This window comes from Mus pahari, chromosome 3, assembly GCF_900095145.1.
Source record: "Mus pahari chromosome 3, PAHARI_EIJ_v1.1, whole genome shotgun sequence".
In the NCBI taxonomy this organism is placed as follows: Eukaryota; Metazoa; Chordata; class Mammalia; order Rodentia; family Muridae; genus Mus; species Mus pahari.
Window position 1 is genome coordinate 22,655,247 of NC_034592.1, and position 17,226 is coordinate 22,672,472.

Here is a 17,226-nt window from a genome sequence, read left to right on the forward strand (position 1 = left end):
GGGGAGGGGAGGGGAGGGGAGGGGAGGGGAGAGGAGAGGAGAGGAGAGGGGAGAGGAGTTTTCCATGCCTCGGAGGGAGAAAAGGTGACTAGCCATGTGAGATCTTAGATGGAGTGGCCACACACCTGCTCCTACATACAGGTGGGTGGTCGGGATGTTTATCTGGGACTAGATTTAACTGAGCATCTAAAGTTGAGGGCAGATTTAAGATGCTGAGCAAAAAATATTTATGAGGGCATGGTTCTCCAGGTGGGAGATAAGTAGCGTCCAGCAACTGTGCCAAAAAGCCAGTTGAATTTGAACACCCACGTGTGTGTCTGTGTTTTCACCCAAGGATCCAATATTCTCTGGGCAGGTGCTGGTAGCATAGCCCTTTCTGGGAGCTTTGGCAGGGTAACAAAGCTACATGCAACAGGTATGGGACACAGCTCAGTGAGAAAGTTCTTCCTATACAAGCACAAGGAATTCAACCCCCAACACCCAAGTGATGGCTTCATGGTGATGCTTTTGCAGAGGACCCTGGGTAATTTCCCAGCACCCACATATAATGGCTCTCAACCACTTGTAGCTCCAAATCCAGATCACCATCTACTGACTTTTGTGGGTTCCTGCACACACAAACTCATGCATACAAGCTCATGCAGTGTGTGTGTGTGTGTGTGTGTGTGTGTGTGTGTGTGTGTGTGTGTGTTTTAAGTGGGGCATTTTGGTGCATGCCTGTAATTCCAGCAGTGAAAGAGGGAGACAGGAGCAGCCTAGGGGTGTAGGGAGAAGCCAGCCTAGACAGGTATTGAACATGACTTAAAATATAAGGTGGAAAGTGATACAGGAAGATATCCAGTGTCACTGACCCACATACACATGCATACTCATGAGCACACATACACACTCACAAAGAAACAAATTTAGGGGCTGAAGAGATGAATCAGTGGTTAAGAGTGTGTACTGCTCTTACAGAAGACTTAAATTTGATTACCAGAACCCATATGGACTTGCTAAGAGCAGCCTGCAACTCCAGCTGCAGAGATCCCAGCAGCCCTTCTACTCTTCTGTAGGTATGTACTCATGTGCACCTACATGCACATGCATACACACACACACGCACACACACACACACACGCACACGCACACACACACGATTAAAACTTAAGTGTTAACATTTTAAAATACAACATTGTTTAACAGAAGATTAAACAGAAGATGAAGAGGTAAACCTTAAGAGTCCTTAAATATGAAACCCTTCCTCTGAGAGAGAAATGCTGGTCAGAGGATACACTGTACAAAGGAGGCTCAGTGTGCTAGTGAGCAACAGGAGCACTCCTCTGGATGCCATCATGACAGCTTTGCCTCTCAAACCTGGTTCTGCCTTAGTGAGTCTGTGCAGAGTGGCTCCCAGCACAGGAATGGAGATTATATGTGGCTAAACAATGTGTCCATCACTTAGGTGGAGCTAGGCAGGCAGTGAGTGTCCAGTGTCATACACACTGCCTAGCTGAGAAGTCAGTGAATTTTATGAAGTGTGTCACAGTTGGCTTATTTCCGTCACAGCCTCTGTCCTTACTGTGTATCTGTTTGTCCAGAAGCAGCTAGCCTACCAGAAAGTGGGAGAGTCAACAGAAGTCTCCATTTCAGTGCAGATTGAGAGCTTGGTTCTCTGCAAGGTTGAGATCCTGTCAATGATTTTTCCTTTTTTCTGGTGACATGTTTTTCAAAGTTGAAATGCATAGTCCATAAGGGTAGAGGGATGTGAGAAAGTGTCTGCTCTCGATTACATTAGCTAATCAATTTATAGAGTGTTTGATTCATAACTGCACATTCTATGGATTGGGAGATGCTGCTTCACAAGGGAGGGATCCCTTCCTCAGGAATTAAAGGCAGGGTCCATAAAACCACTTGCAGGTCATTGGAGTTTTCTTAAATGTTGAATTTAAAGGTAAAAATATCATTAATAAACGGGCTGGGAAAATGATTCTCATTACCAAGGAGATACAAATTGCTACTGCAAAAGTGACAGCGAGGAGAACTGCCTTCCAAAGAACTCTCTGGGATGCACTCCACTAAGCTCATGTCCAGGAATAACGGTCCTTGGGAAATTGTGGTGCCTCAACAGGACTGAACCACTGAGGGACTTGGGGTCATCAGGAATGGAGATCAGAATGGAGGCCAAGAGAGTATCAGCAGTGGATAAGGGAGCCATGGATCTGATTATTATCTACTTCCACTTAGTATCCATCTCTGCAGCAGCTGTTGCAATAGGGCTGTAACAATGATTTATTGTGTACGTTACTTTATTTTCTCCCCTTTCTCTGCTACTTTGTAGGGTGAGTGTTGGGCATGGCTAATGTCATCCTGTGATGATGCTGCGATGGCACTGATGGATGGCTTCTCTTTCACAGCCCTGGCAATCCCTGATCTCCTATAAGCCATGCGCCACTTGCTCCTCTAAGCCTAGGCATGCTCACAGCCAAGAATGAAATATTTGATATTACAAAACTATCATTAAGAAAGTACGTAAAATAAGTAAAGCATTACTAATATTTATCCACTATAGATTGGAAAATAAATAGTATAATAATCAAATGTAATTGAGTAACCTAAATCAAAGATTAAATTTTGTGTCATTTATCTATTTGTTGGTCTGTCTGTCTGACTATCTATCTATCTATTTATTTATTTATTATTTATTTATATTTTTAATGGTTTTATGTATGTGAATACATTGTCACTTGTCTTCAGACACACCAGAAGAAGTCAGATCCCACTACAGATGGTTGTGGGCCACCATGTGGTTGCTGGGAATTGAACTCAAGACCACTGGAAGAGCAGCCAGTGCTCTTAACTGCTGATCCATCTCTTCAGCCCCTAGTTATTTATTTTAAAGACTTACTTATTTTCATTTTCTAAGTGTGTTTTGTCTGCATGTATGCATGTTTACCACCTGTATGCCTGTACCCACTGAGGCCAAAAGACAGCATGGGATCCCCTAGAACTGGATAGATATATATACACAGGTGCTGGGAATCCATCCTGGGTCCTCTATAAGAGCAACATGCACTATTAACTTCTGAGCCATCTCTACAGTTACTATTTATTTGTATTTATGTATGTGTTGTGTATGTTTATGTGCACGTTTACATATATGTGAATGTATGTCTGTGCACGTGCATGTAGTGGCTAGATATTGGCATGGGGTATCTTGCCCACTTTCCATCCAGCTTATGTATTGAGGCTGTCTCTCACTTGAATCCAGAGCTTACCAATTAGGCTAGCTAGCCAGTTTGCTACAGGGATCCTCTGTCTCCACGTTTCGAGCACAGAGAGAACAGACTGGTTACCACGTACACCCAGCATTTATGTGAATGCTGCAGGTCCAAACTCTGGTCCTCATGCATATGCAGCATTCATTTTACCACAAAGAGCCAACTTCCCAGGCCTTAAAACCTGAAGTCTTTAAAACAGCAAAAATCCATACTAGAAATCCATACTCTCACATGGTATGTGCACACACACACACACACACACACACACACACACACTTATATTTATTGGAATATAATAAACCCCAAATTACAACTATCAGACAATGTCAAGGAAATACATAAATGCATTATAAATGTTTTATAAGCATGTTTATCCTGTACAAACATAAAACCGAATATTACATAACCATTACAGAATGATTTCCTTTGAGTGTCAATGGCAAATGAGCATAGCAAGAAGAATTGACACCAGCAAAACATAATATATACATCTGTAGAAATGTCACAGTGAAACATTCCTTTGTATAATTAATATTCAAATTATAGTGATCATAAATTAAAATTTAGAGGAGTCAGTATTGGCATTTTTAGGTTGTGCTTAAAGACATTTTCTCCCTAATAATACCAGGAATGTTAAACCAGATTGAATATGACAGCTTTCTTATTATACCCCTTAACTGCATGATTCTGGAAAAATACACCATAAATATATGAAAAAAAAAAACCTTAAAAGTAAAAAATAAAAAGTCTTAGAAAAAAACTGGTTCTAGGTGTCTGGAGTACCTACACTTTGATAACAGAATAACGTTCTCTTTAAATTGAGTTACATTGTTATTTTGTTCTTACTTTGGATCAAACCAGGTGGAGAGATGAGGTTCTTCCAAATGATCTTTCCTAGGAACAAAGAGAAGACTCGCCTCAGGAGTCATCCACTTAATATATTGCTGATATGATACCATGGGCATAGTTTGGTGCAAAGAAACAGAAATAGGAAATCTTATCAATAGTATTGAATGGCGATAGAAATAACTCAGTGAGTGGGCTCAACAGCGTCAACAGCAGGGGGGAGTGAGAGATAGAAATAACTCAGTGGGTGGGTTCAACAGTGGTGGGGGGAATAGATACAACTCAGATCACTTAAGAAATTTTTTTTGAAAAGCTTGTTAACTAAAATGAAATTTCTGTTTCTTTGGAGACTCAATTGTGTCATGTGATATTTTTCTGGAAACTGTCTTATAAGAGGATGTTTTTGCTGAAGCAGACATGTGGGGGAACATTTTGTTGAAAACAGACATTTTTTTTTTTTTTTTCTGGAAGGTGCCTGGAAAAGGGGCATGTGATGTTTTGCTAGAGTGGATACTTGAAAGAACACAGGATGTCTGGAAAGGGTATACATGTAACTCAACAGACAGTGGGTGATGCTGTGTGGTATTGGTTTGCCTTGCCACTCTTTGCTGATCAACGTTTGTTGTGACTTCACAGAGAGAAAAGCACCAAAGAACTCGTGGTGGTGTTCTGGAAGCTTCTTGACTTCCAAGGAGTCCAGCTGATTGACAGGTGTCTCTTCTGGATAGAATTGCCATGGCTGACCCGTGAATGATGTTTGCCAGTGGGTCGACCTACTACGTGTGAACTGAACTGCTGATATCCTGACAATGAAGTTTGGATTCACCCCAAAGAACTATTTCTAAACAGTTCTACATCCTCCTTTGCCCTATTAACCTTTCCTTTCCACTACCTCTGGTGGGTGGTGGCCTATAAGGGAGGTTAAAGCATTTGAGTACCCTCCTTAAACTAGGTTTTGAAATATATAACGCTACACTAAAATCTGTCCGACAAATTTTGCTGTGTTCGTGTATGAAATACTACATAGCAATAAAATGGTCTGGAATGTTAGTAAACACAATGTATTTGGCTGTCAAGGGCATCTTGTTGTGTGACAACACCTCTTATCAGTAGGTTACATCTTTCATGACCCTGTTTAGAAAACTCTCAAGATGACAAAATGGTGGAGATGGAAAAACGGTTAGGAGTGGTTCCCGGGATGAAGTAGGGGGAGAACAGGAAGCATCACGCAGCACTGAACAGGATAGTTTTGGCTGTAATGGAAAAGTAGTATATCTTGATTGGCGTTGTGGTTGTATGAATATCAACATGTGATAAAAAGGTAAAATTATACAGGCACCTTGTCTCAGTGTCGGCTTCCTGACTTTGAGCTCTGTCATGTGAGCTGTAACATTGGGGAGCATTGGTGAATGTCAGGTGAAAGGTGCACGGGATTCCCAGGCAACTTCCCGTGAGTGATTATTATTTTGAAATAAAATGGAAGGTAATGACGAGTGCATCTCTTAATTTTCAGAAGTATCTCTAGCCAAAGATATTTCACTGTATGGTTCCCCCGGTTCTCTTTCAACATTCCAAATTATCTGTGCCTAAACTCATTAGATTGTGCACTGACAGAGAAGTTTGCTTTTGGTTTATAGGGGGTTTGTTTTGTTTTACATCAAGTTAACTGTCAATATTTTTGAGCAACATTGTCTTGAGATTTTTTTTCTTTTATTGAAAATAAATTTTTAGGCTGGTTGTAGTGGTGCACGCCTTTAATCCTAGCACTTGGGAAGCAGAAACAGGTGGATCCCTGAGTCCAAGGCTGTCCTGCTCTACAGAGTGAGTTCCAGGACAGCCAAGGCTACACAGAGAAACCCTGTCTAGAAAAACCAAAACCAAACAAACATAGCCTGCCCTGCCCACCCCCAAATAATTTTTTTCCCTCAACAGTATATCCTGACTACAGTTTCCCCTCCCCTAACTCTGAGTTCCTCCCACCTCCCCTCCCATCCAGATCCACACCCTTTCTGTCTCTGGTTAGAAAATGGGAAGGCATGTAAAGAACAATAGTAAGATAAAACAAACAAACAAAAGACCAAATCCGAATAGGACAAAGCAAACAAACAGAAGAAAAAGAGTGAAAGAAAAGGCACAAGAAACAGGTATAAACAGAGAGATGTGTTTACACACACAGGAATCCGAAAACACAAAGCTGGAAGCCATGATAGGTATGCAAAGAATGTAAAGTGAAAAAAAACGAGGTCATCGGCTTGTGGGTGGAAACCCGGCTGCTCACGGGGAGCTATCTAAAGAAACCCAAGCAATCACTGTCCCAAACAGGGATGCTTGCGTTGACCAACGGCCAAAGCACACTTCTCTGTACAGCGTCTCTATTAGAAACCCATTTTGCTGCAAGCACTTTTCCCTCCACAGTTCTTAGGACAGTCACAGACAGACCCTTACCAGCAGGCATACATCTTCTGTAGGTGATCCTTTGTTCTTTAAGGGGGAAAAAAAGCCAATTTAGTTTTAAATTTGAAAAAAAAAAGTCTATAATAGTAAGAATAGCAAACAAAACACAACAAAAGAACCAAAACTCTACAGTTGAAGTTCTTCTTCCATCTGTTTGTACACACCAAACACTCTGACTGGTTTAAGGTTGCAGCAATGAAATACGGGACAAATTAGGCCTGCTAGTAGCTTATGGGACATGTATTAAGACTATAATGCCAGGCTGTGAATCTCCTTCATTAAAACACAATAGCTCTAGAGGGCAAATAAATGTAGCCTAGGATACCAAAGAATAGGCGTAACCTTAAAGACATTACGACCCCAAACTCAGCTACCTTTCAAACAAGGGTGGGTCCCACTAGTACAAGGAAGGCAATGGTGAGCAGGTCACAGTGGAGCTGAGAAGCTGAGTGGGGACATTAGCATGTTAATGGTTTTTTGTTTTTGTTTTTTTCCTCTAGAGAGTTGCTATTTTAACCTCATTAACAATGATCAGAACTTTGATGTTAAAAGTTTTTTTTTCTGAAAAACAAAACAAACAAACAAAAACCCTAAACTAGCAGCCCCTTGTCTTGAAGATGTTTTTGTTTAATGCACTGAAGGCAGACTTGGCAGAGAAGTGCAGCGATTGAACTGAATTTCAAGCTAATGTCAATGTTAGCTTTGCTTTTTTGAGACAGTGTTTTTCTGTGTAGCCAGTCTTGGAATTCACTCTGTAGACCAGGCTGGCCTCGAACTCAGAGATCTGCCTGCCTCTGCTCCTGAGCGCTGGCTGGGAATAAAGGTGGGCTCAGAAAACATTGTTGTAAGTGAGTGCCTTAAGAGTAAAATAGGAAGCTGGAGAGCTGAGGACCTGGATTTTGGCTCCCAGCAACCACATGGCGGCTCACAACCCTGTGAGAGGATCTATCTCCTTCTTCTAGCCTCCCCTGTCACTGCATGCACATGGCACATAAACATATATTCAGGCACTCACACATGAAGCAGAATTTAAAAAAAAAATGAAGAGTAAAATCAGAGAGGAGCTTCCCACGGCCCTTTCATTTTCTCGTCTCTTCATAACATCACTACACGGCACTCTTACAGCACAGGAAATAGGCCATTTCTTTCCACCTAGAATGCAAAGCTCCCTAAGAGAAGGGTCACTGTGGGTCAGCACCAGCGGGCACAAGGTTCACCTAGCACCAAGAATTTGATCAGTACTTCTTGACAGTTGGAAAAAAAAAATGAAAGAGTTGAGGTGTATGCTCGCCATCACCATTGGAGAGTGCTTTGATGCCTTTGTGTAAAAGCCCAGCATTTTAGGTCAGCTGTGTCATTCAGTGACGGTGAAAGGTCAGGGTTACATAGTTACCTGGAGTAGCGCCCAGTTAGTGCCAACAACACAGCAAGCAACACTAGCAACAGTGCTTCTTTTTTATACTGCATTCCTTCCTAGAGAAAGGGAGTCTGGGAGAGAGGGAGGGAGGAAAATTTTCAGTTAAAGGTTAAAAAAAACTTTCTTCGGTGTCTTCAATGAATCTGTAGAAGTTGGGCCACCAACTTCAGTGTCTGATTTCAGATTGCCCTACAGTCAAACAAAGTGTATCACAAAGATAGCAAAGCCAATGATTGTCTTAAAGACCTCAGAACTGATAGCCTCAAAATATATACAATGTCTCGTAGGCATACAAAGGCATTACCCCCACTAATGCGTTGAGATACAGGGGCAGTAGTAGATGTCAACACACAAACTGGGTTTTGGCAGGCATCAATCAAAAGCAGGTCTTAGCTTGCCTTTGGGTACAGGAGGAACACGGAGATTTACTTTTTCTTGAACATGTATTTAATGACGAAGAAGTTTTAGGTGTGGACCTATTAATGCAGCGGCTACCAGCCACATGAGTTGCGAGCATATGAACCATTCATACTCCAAAAAGTGGAGTTTGAAAACAGAGATGACAAGGAAGAATGTGCAGGGCATGGGGGAAGAGGGGGGAGGAGGGGGGAGGAGATTCACTGTGAGTCCAAGGCCAGTCTAATGTGTATGAGCTCCAGGAGAGCCAGGACTATATAGAGAGGAGATAGAGAAACAGAAAATTTTAAGATACTTGATTTTTTTTCTTTTTAGTATTAATCAATTGAAATTTTGGAAACATGAGTAAAAAAATATTTGAGTAAAGTTTCATTCATTTCTTTTTGCCTCTTTCTAATGTATCCCCTCGAATATTTAAGGTAACAAATATAGATTATATTTCTACTGGAAAATTCTGCAAATAATACCATACCGGGTTGTAGTTGGACACAACCTCTATGTCCCAAGAACAATGTGAAATGTTCACTATTTAAATTCAAGATCCTTTGGAACAAAGTTTGAGTGAAGTAAGACCGTGGCTTATTTAGCCAGGTTATTTCCTATCCATGTGACCTTAATGACATTATTCTTAAAAGCCAAGAACACCTTGATATATCACTCATTGTTTTGAATTATATAGTTTTTAGGTCAAAGTTTGGGATTGATAACCATGATTTTTATCATAATAATCTAAAAGTTTATACATCTCTTTCTTATGAGTCCCTTTACCTTTAGTTTTGATCATGTAAAGAGGAATGGCAGGAGAAGAAAATACCAGCTCAGGCATTGTGTGCCTTCCTTCTGTTGCTGGAGTTTTCTCCCTGGTGATGTCACCGAATTCCTTTGATAATGGAAACCTTAGAAGCTGCTGCCACAGTGACACCTGAGGTAACACCTTGTTCTATGGCTGCCCAAAATAGAACTTTGTCGAATCAGAAAAACCTTTACAAAGTTTTTTAAAATCTGATTTGAGTTTCCTTTGTTTTTATCTTGTTTTTCCATAATATTTTTATTATTTGGGAATTTCACACTTATTTTCCAGTCCTCCCAGGTCAACCCTCTTCTCTTGTGACCTCCCCACCAAAAGGAAGGAGGAGGAGGCAGGGGAGGAGGAGGAGGGGGAGGGGGAGGAGGGAGAGGAGGAGGGGAGGAACACAAGTCCAATCTGTATGGCCTATATGTCACTGGAGTGTGGCTAAACTCCCAGTAGCCAGCCCCTTAAAAAAACTTAATCCTCCCCCAACCCACACCAGAAGCCCTTGTGGAAAGCTACACTTCAGCATCCTTGTCACAATTTTTAATAGCTCTTTGGTGTTTTCTTATCTAGGCTGTTAGGTTTTTTTCAGGCGTGGGTGGTGGGGTGGGGTGAGGGCTGTCACTGAAGCCTTCTATGTCCCTCTTTCTCAACTGAGTCTGAAGTCATTGATGCCGCTGCAAAAGTATCTTCCTTGCCCTTGTCAGACATTGGGAGATCAATGACATCCACATGGCATCAGCACATGCCAGGGACCCCAGCATGGCCTCCAATGGCAGCACAGACCAAGGACATCAACATGACCTGATGTAGCAACTTCAGCCAAGGATACCAATATGGTCCCAGTCAATAGCCAGGCCCCCAGACATCAATATACCCCGCCCCCCAGATACACACCCACATTGCAGCCCAAACCACAGACGTCTGCACGGCTTTTGGTAATGAGTGGCACAAGCCACAGATATCAACATAGTCCCTGGCTGCAGAAGGACCACAGATTCAGACACAGCCCTTGTCAGCAGCATGAACCATGGACCAGGGACTTCAACAGGGCCTCAGGTGGCAGCTTGAACCATTCTCATCAACAGTCCTTTGGTGGAAACGTGGACCACAGACATCCGCGTGGCTCTCAGTGGTGACACAATCTCCTCTCACACTTGTCATTGCCAGTCTCTAGTTCTGTCTCTCATTGGTCTGGTTCAACGGTTCTGGTTTCCGGACGATTGCCCGGACTCGTGCTGGATATCTTGCTGTTGCCTGGAGTCAGGGCGCTCTTTCATGTGTGCAGAGCGAGTTCCATTCAGCTGCTACATACCTTTCTGCCCTTGATGCTGGCCTCCCCTAGGCTCACTGGGCTTTTCCTTTGTGCCTGTAGCTTGCCCGCAGACTACCCTCACCCCACACGACCCCTATGTGAAGCCTGCAGCCGTAGAAGCTCCAAGCTGAGGGCCAGCCAGCAGACCTACTAGGAACGGCCCCTATTCAGTGATGACATCTGATTCCCCAGCTCATAGGTGTAATAGATGTTGGGAAAGACAAACTCAAAGCACTTGTTCTGGGCCTGAATGGTAGCAGGGATGGTTAGCCTGAACAGGGCTTCCCCCAGCTTCGTTATTTACTTATAGAAATGTAACTTGAATGATGTATGTGTATGCATGACAGAGAAAAATTACAACCGTTTCCCCATGCTTTTTAGACACTGTTATCCCAGGCAGAGCTGGCCCCACATTATTCCTTTTTAAGATGTTTTCATGGTGCTTATTTTCATGATTATAGAAATAACACATTTTCAGACTATTAAAAGATGATCACTGTGATAACAAGATTACACTGAGACAGCCACACATAATTTGAGATTACAAGTACCTTTATTTCCCTCTCACCTCTAAAACTAATTTTGTTTTTGTTATTGAAAGAGATGCAAACATATGTATAGATTGGAACATCTGATAAAACATTCCAATACCAAAAGGGAGATTTGAGGCACAGTGAGTGTTCCTTTGTGTAGCACCTGATTCTTGTCATTATTCCCCACCCCGTTATGGCCATTATGGATTTTATTCTGTATTTTCTCTTTGTTCATACAGGCACATATATTTTAAACACATGGCTTTTTTGGAGGTCCACAAATGTCAGCATATTAAACACACTTTTGATACTTCTGCTCTTTCACCCAGGATAGTTTGAAAACCATCCCATGGTACCTCATATAGATGCATCTCACAACTTTTTATAAATGAGCTGTATTTCATTCACAAATATAATTCTGCATCTCTTGTTCTATTGCCAGGCATTCTGCCTGTGCCCTGCTGGCTCTAAGAAATGCCATGCTGGAGTGGATGTTTTCTGTGCCTGAGCCACACAACTCTGCAGGGTTCCTTCCTAGAGATTGTTATCTTTATTTTTTAAAGATTTATTTATTTATGTTTGTGCACTGTTGCTCCCCTCAGACACACCAGGAGAGAGCATCAGATCCCATTACAGATGGTTGTAAGTCACCATGTGGTTGCTGGAAATTGAACTCAGGACAGTTTATACGCAAGATAAATTCCTAGAAATAGAATTTCTTAGTCAAAGGTAAAACTTTAAGTAAATATGTTGTGGAATTGTTTTTATATTAATCATATTCATCAACTCACTGTGAATGAGTTGATTCTTATTTATTACCCTGATGACGAGCATTGCGCCATGTTTTGGAGTTGTTAGATTCCATGTAAACTGAATTCAGCCTTTGTTTCTTTTCTATTAGATTTTCGTAATTTTATACTTACAAGATTCAGCTGTTAAGACCTTATGGCTTTGAAGATAGGCAAATAGGTTGTTTGAACAAAGTGAAGTTTGAGTATGGACACACACACACTGATAAAAACTCTGATGAGAAAAGGCCAGTCACTAGAGAAAAAAAAGATATTTTTTAAAAACAATGTCTCAGGAATGATCATATAGATATCTGCAAAAAGGATTGGTCTATACTTCCCCAGTCATGCACAAAAATTAACTCTGAATATTTCATCAGCCTAAATGTCAAGTCTAAAACCACTGGGATACAGAGAAGACACAAGAAAGAAAAAAAAGCACCATTATAGTGGTGAGAAGAAAACTTCAGACTGGAAGAAAATCAGTGAAAACCTGGGTAAAGGATATGGCAGCCGCCTCAGCAGAAGCAACAAACAACACCCAAGAACAGTGGAAAACAAATCAACACAGATGTCCCTGTGTCCAGAGGACTCCTGTAGATGCCAAACTAGATCTGTGGATGGAGTTGTGTTTGCTTATAACTATGGCAAGCCATCTGTCGTAGCCACTGCTCTATTGCTGCGGAGAGACATCATGACCACAGCAGCACTTACAAAAGAGAGCATCTAATTGAGGCTGGCTTACAATTTCAGAGGGTTAGTCCATTATCATCAAGGCAGGAAACAAAGGCAGCACACAGGACTACACGATGCTGAAGGAGGAGCTGAGAGTTTTACATCTGGACCCACTGTCAGCAGGAACAGAGACTCTGGGCTTGGAAAGGGCTTTTTTGGCCCACCCCTAGTGGCACACTTCCTTCAGCAAGGCTACACCTTCTAATTCTTTCAAATAGTGCCACTCCCTGGTGATTAAGCATTCAAATACGTGATGAGTCTAGGGGCCCATTCTTATTCAGACCACTACATTCCATTCCCTGGACAGCCAAACGATTATGTGGAAATGCATTCAGTACAATCTCAAAAGTCCCCATAGACCCTCACTGTCTCAACACTATTTAAAAGTCCAACGTTCAAAGTCTCTTCTGAGACTCATGGCAATCTCTTAAATGTAACTCCCTATAAAGTCAAAATTAAAAAGTAGATCACATACTTCCAACATACAATGCACGGAATATACATTGCAAGCAGGGAGCAGGGAGTAAGGTGAAGATACAGTGACTTAGGCTAGCCTTGAACCAATGGAAATCCTCCCCTCAAGTTCTGAGATGACAGGTATGGCCACCATGCTTGGAGTGCTGGCTGGTTTTGTGTCAACTTTACATAAGCTTGTTGGGGTTAGGATGTGATTGTGCTTCATTTGGAAAGAGGGGACATCAACTGGGAAAATGTTCTAACCCAACTGACGCATGAGCAAGCCTGTGGGGCAGTCTCTTGATGGATGGTTGATATGGAGTTAGTTGAAGAGGGTTAGAGAAAGCTGTTTGTGAGAGGGAGAGGAAAAAGCTGCTCGGAGAGATAAAGAAGAAATCTGTTTGGAACCTTCCTTGGCGTTTGTATCATTTTTCCCCGTCTCTGCCGGTCGGAGTTTGGGGGTTCGCGACGTGGAGGGGCCCAGCACCCTGTGGGAGGTTCCCCTGGGCTGGTGGTCTTGGGGTAAGAAAGCAGGCTGAGCAGTCCACAGACAGCAAGTGAGTACACAGCGCTCCTCCATGCCTGTGCTTCAGCTCCTGCCTCCGGGTTCCTGCCTTGAGCTCACGCTATGACTTCCCTCAGTGACGGACTGTGCTGTGGAACTGTAAGCTGAACCAAACCCTCTGCTCCCCAAGCTGTTTTTGGTCATGCTGTTTATCACAGCGATAGAAACCCCATGTAATGGCTAAGACATCACAACTCAGTGTCTCAGCTTCACTAAGGATCTAGTTAATGTGCTCCGGCAGCGGTGTGCATCCGTGCTGCAAGTGGCAGTATCTATCATGGGAGTCACTGGTCATGCTAACAGCAAGCACAGATCAATGGCCAGTGGATGGGCAACAACAGCTCTCTGGAGAAAACTGGTCTGAGTGTGTGATAGTTATGGTGCCACACAGGGTTAGGATGTGAGTGTGCATCAGAGACTTCCTCCTGTGAGATTCTCTAGTGTTCTTCTGCCTCCTCTATGCCGACTAGAAGGATCCTCAATGGTACACTCTCTCTTGTTCTTGATCAGCACCTGACCCTACAGCACAGATGGCTTGTCCCGAACTAACTCTGGCCATGTAGGAGGACTGAAATTTTTCTCCTGACTGTGCTAGACTATTGATACTCAATAATTAAATCCTTTCAAAAATACCTGTTCATAAATTATTCTGTCTAAGTGAATCAGAACATTTTGGTGCTCTGACAGACTGAGGCTTTGGTGCCAGAAGGGGAGTTACAGGTGACATGGAGATCAAATTGCTTGTCAGGTCTTGTTTACATCTAGATGTAACTAAAATGTAGAAACGTGTTAGCATTCAGAGGCAGGCATCTACCATCCTGTCGAATGTAGCAGAAAACAGCTGATTACATCATTCTTAAGAAGATAGATGTGGTGGCTGACACCTGTAACCCCAGCACTTGTAAGGCTGAGGCAGGAGGATTGCCTCAATAATTTAAGGCAAGCCTGGGCAACAGAAATGAATTGCAGGCTAGACTGGCTACAGAGTAATACGAGAGACAGAGACAGAGATTCAGAGGTCTTTGGGATCACATATTACATTGCTCGTATACGGCTCCCACTGTAAAAAAGCAGAATAATGAATAGGATGTAATGGTGATGGCCACCCCTCATGTAACATTTTGCATGTTCCAAGCATGGTTCTCATCACTCTCTATATTATCTTATTTATCAAAATAAGTAGCAAAAAGAAAGCAAGGATCAGAGCTGGAGAGATGGCTCAACAGTTACAAGCACAAGGTAGCTAATAACCGAATTCCCGTTACAAGGGATCCGGCACCATCTTCTGGCCTCTGAGGGCACTGCATGCACACAGCATATGCATGCATGCAGGCAAAATGCCTATATACATAAAATAATAATTAATCTTTTAAAAAGTAAAGCTAGGCTGGCAGTTTACACTTTATGTCTGACCACACTGGAGAGCTAAAAGACTCCAAGCTTTGGTCTATAGAGCAATGAGTTATCCCTGGTGCCTCTGGATTGTGACCCTCTGGGCCTTCCAACCCCATGGACCAGCATGACTTCACTTTCTTTGTTATTATATTTAAATCTGCAATAATTTCATCACCGTTGTAATATTGACCTACAAACCCCTTGTTTTAAATACGCAGATGTCCTTATTAGATCCTGTATAACATAGATCCTAAGATTAATTTATTAAAACGGAGTCCTGGATATTCCCTTCCACTGTATTAAAAGTTAGACATGGGATGTTGAGACAGCCCAGTGGGTAAAGATGCTTATTAAAACATCCTGACAATCTGAGCTTAATCCTTGAGACCTGACTTCTGTACTCACATACAGTGCATTCCACTCTCCCCTCTCCCCCCTCCCCTCTCCCCTCTTCCCTCCTCCTTTTTGTTTATCTTTTTTTCTTTCTCTCTCTCTCTCTCTCTCTCTCTCTCTCTCTCTCTCTCTCTCTCTCTCTCCTTACCTCAACCTCATCATCACCACATGGGGAATCTTCTTTCATCTGTCCTCTCCTTCTCGCTCCCTCTCCATATTTACTAAAAAACCAGAGGCCAAGGCAGCGAGCAGCACCTTCATGTCCTTTTCTTATTGTAACTTCTCCCTTATGCCAGCAAGGTTTTACTAGGAAAACAGCTTAGGCTCGGTCACTTGCTTGTCACACATCAGAGACCATGTGACTGCTGTCATTGCCTGCCTACACTCTCACCCCATATGTGCTATTTTTTAGGAGTTTCTTTTTTCTTTTTTAAGATTTATTTATTTATTATATGTAAGTCCACTGTAGCTGTCTTCAGACACTCCAGAAGAGGGGGGTCAGATTTCATTATGGATGGTTGTGAGCCATCATGTGCTTGCTGGGATTTGAACTCAGGACCTTTGGAAGAACAGTTGGTGCTCTTAGCTGCTGAGCCATCTCACCAGCCCTAGGGATTTCAATGTAGTCTTTAGCTCACTGGCCACATTGGGGGCATCCACATATTCTCATAGCACACTCTGTTCATCAAAAAGCCATGCCATTTCACAACACTTAAAGATGTCCATTCTGGAACTCCCTGTCCTGGACACTCCTCCTCTGCCTCTATCACATGTCTTATCTGTATCAGGGGTTACACAGTTGCCACTAGCAAGAAGGTATACCATCACATACCACATGCCATGTGGAGGATGGCTACACACACACACACACACACACACACACACACACACACACAATATATATATATATATATTATATATTATATATATTATATTATATTATATTATATTATATTATATTATATTATATTATATATCCTCATATAGATAAGGAGAATGGTCCCTAAAAGACACTGCTCTCTCAGCCGTAGCTGCATGTATTAACCAACATAACAGAAGTCATGCAACTGCACCCTCAAGTGTTACTTGACATTTTCTAAGAAGTTTGGATATATTCATCCCAGATAAGATGTACAACAACAGACCAAAGAAATGATCCTATTCCAGTCTATCTTAGTGAATCAAAGCGTGCATTGCTGTTATGTATGGAGGCGTGATCAATTTACGGTCTAGTCATACTAACAAAAAACTTCTTTTATTTTCAGCAATCATTAACCATTTATGTATTTTTAGGGAGGCAGGGAGGAGCCTCGTGAATCTCTCGAGCCCTTCCCTCCTCCTGTAAGGGAATGTTAATGGGCCTATTGTGTGAGTGTCTCAAAAATGACCAAGGCTTCTCTGATTCAAGAAAGCAATGGTTAGGTACAATCTAAACAAAGCAGCCACAACAGCTTCCACTCTAATCATCTGCGATACTTAGTTTCCTTCTCTTGTTCCAGAATCCATTCCATTCCACCCTGAACTAACACATTATACTTGCAAGATTGACACAGATGTGAAATTATTACCTACCGTCATGCTTCCATCTGACTCTCTGTGTTCACTATATCCCTTACTATGTCATTTCAGCACTCTCTCTGTGACCCTATACCCCTTATTACATCATTTCAGCATACTCTCTGTGACTGCTATGCCCCTTATTACATCATTCAGAATGAATGGGAGCTGAAGATAAGTTCTCTGTTGATGGGTTTGGCACTTCGTAATGATTATTTTTTATTGTCAGAATATGCCAGGTGCTAATTTTCCAAGGAAATCGATGCTCCACAATTCAGAAATGCAAAGGAAGGTCTATAAAA

At 42.2% G+C, this 17,226-nt stretch overlaps 1 protein-coding gene across 1 annotated transcript in view; it reads right to left on the bottom strand.

Annotated features, from left to right (window-relative positions):
• Positions 1-9,261, bottom strand: part of LOC110317489 (N-acetyllactosaminide alpha-1,3-galactosyltransferase-like 1) — a 12,538-nt gene extending 3,277 nt beyond the window's left edge. Inside the window, exons 1-4 of the mRNA XM_021191935.1 lie at positions 9,163-9,261; positions 7,954-8,033; positions 6,552-6,587; positions 4,107-4,154 (exon numbers count right to left, since the gene is read on the bottom strand). Coding sequence (XP_021047594.1) covers positions 4,107-4,154; positions 6,552-6,587; positions 7,954-8,027 — 158 coding nt within the window. The 5' untranslated portion in view covers positions 8,028-8,033; positions 9,163-9,261. The remainder of the gene's footprint in view (positions 1-4,106; positions 4,155-6,551; positions 6,588-7,953; positions 8,034-9,162) is intronic.
• Positions 9,262-17,226: the final 7,965 nt, after the last annotated feature.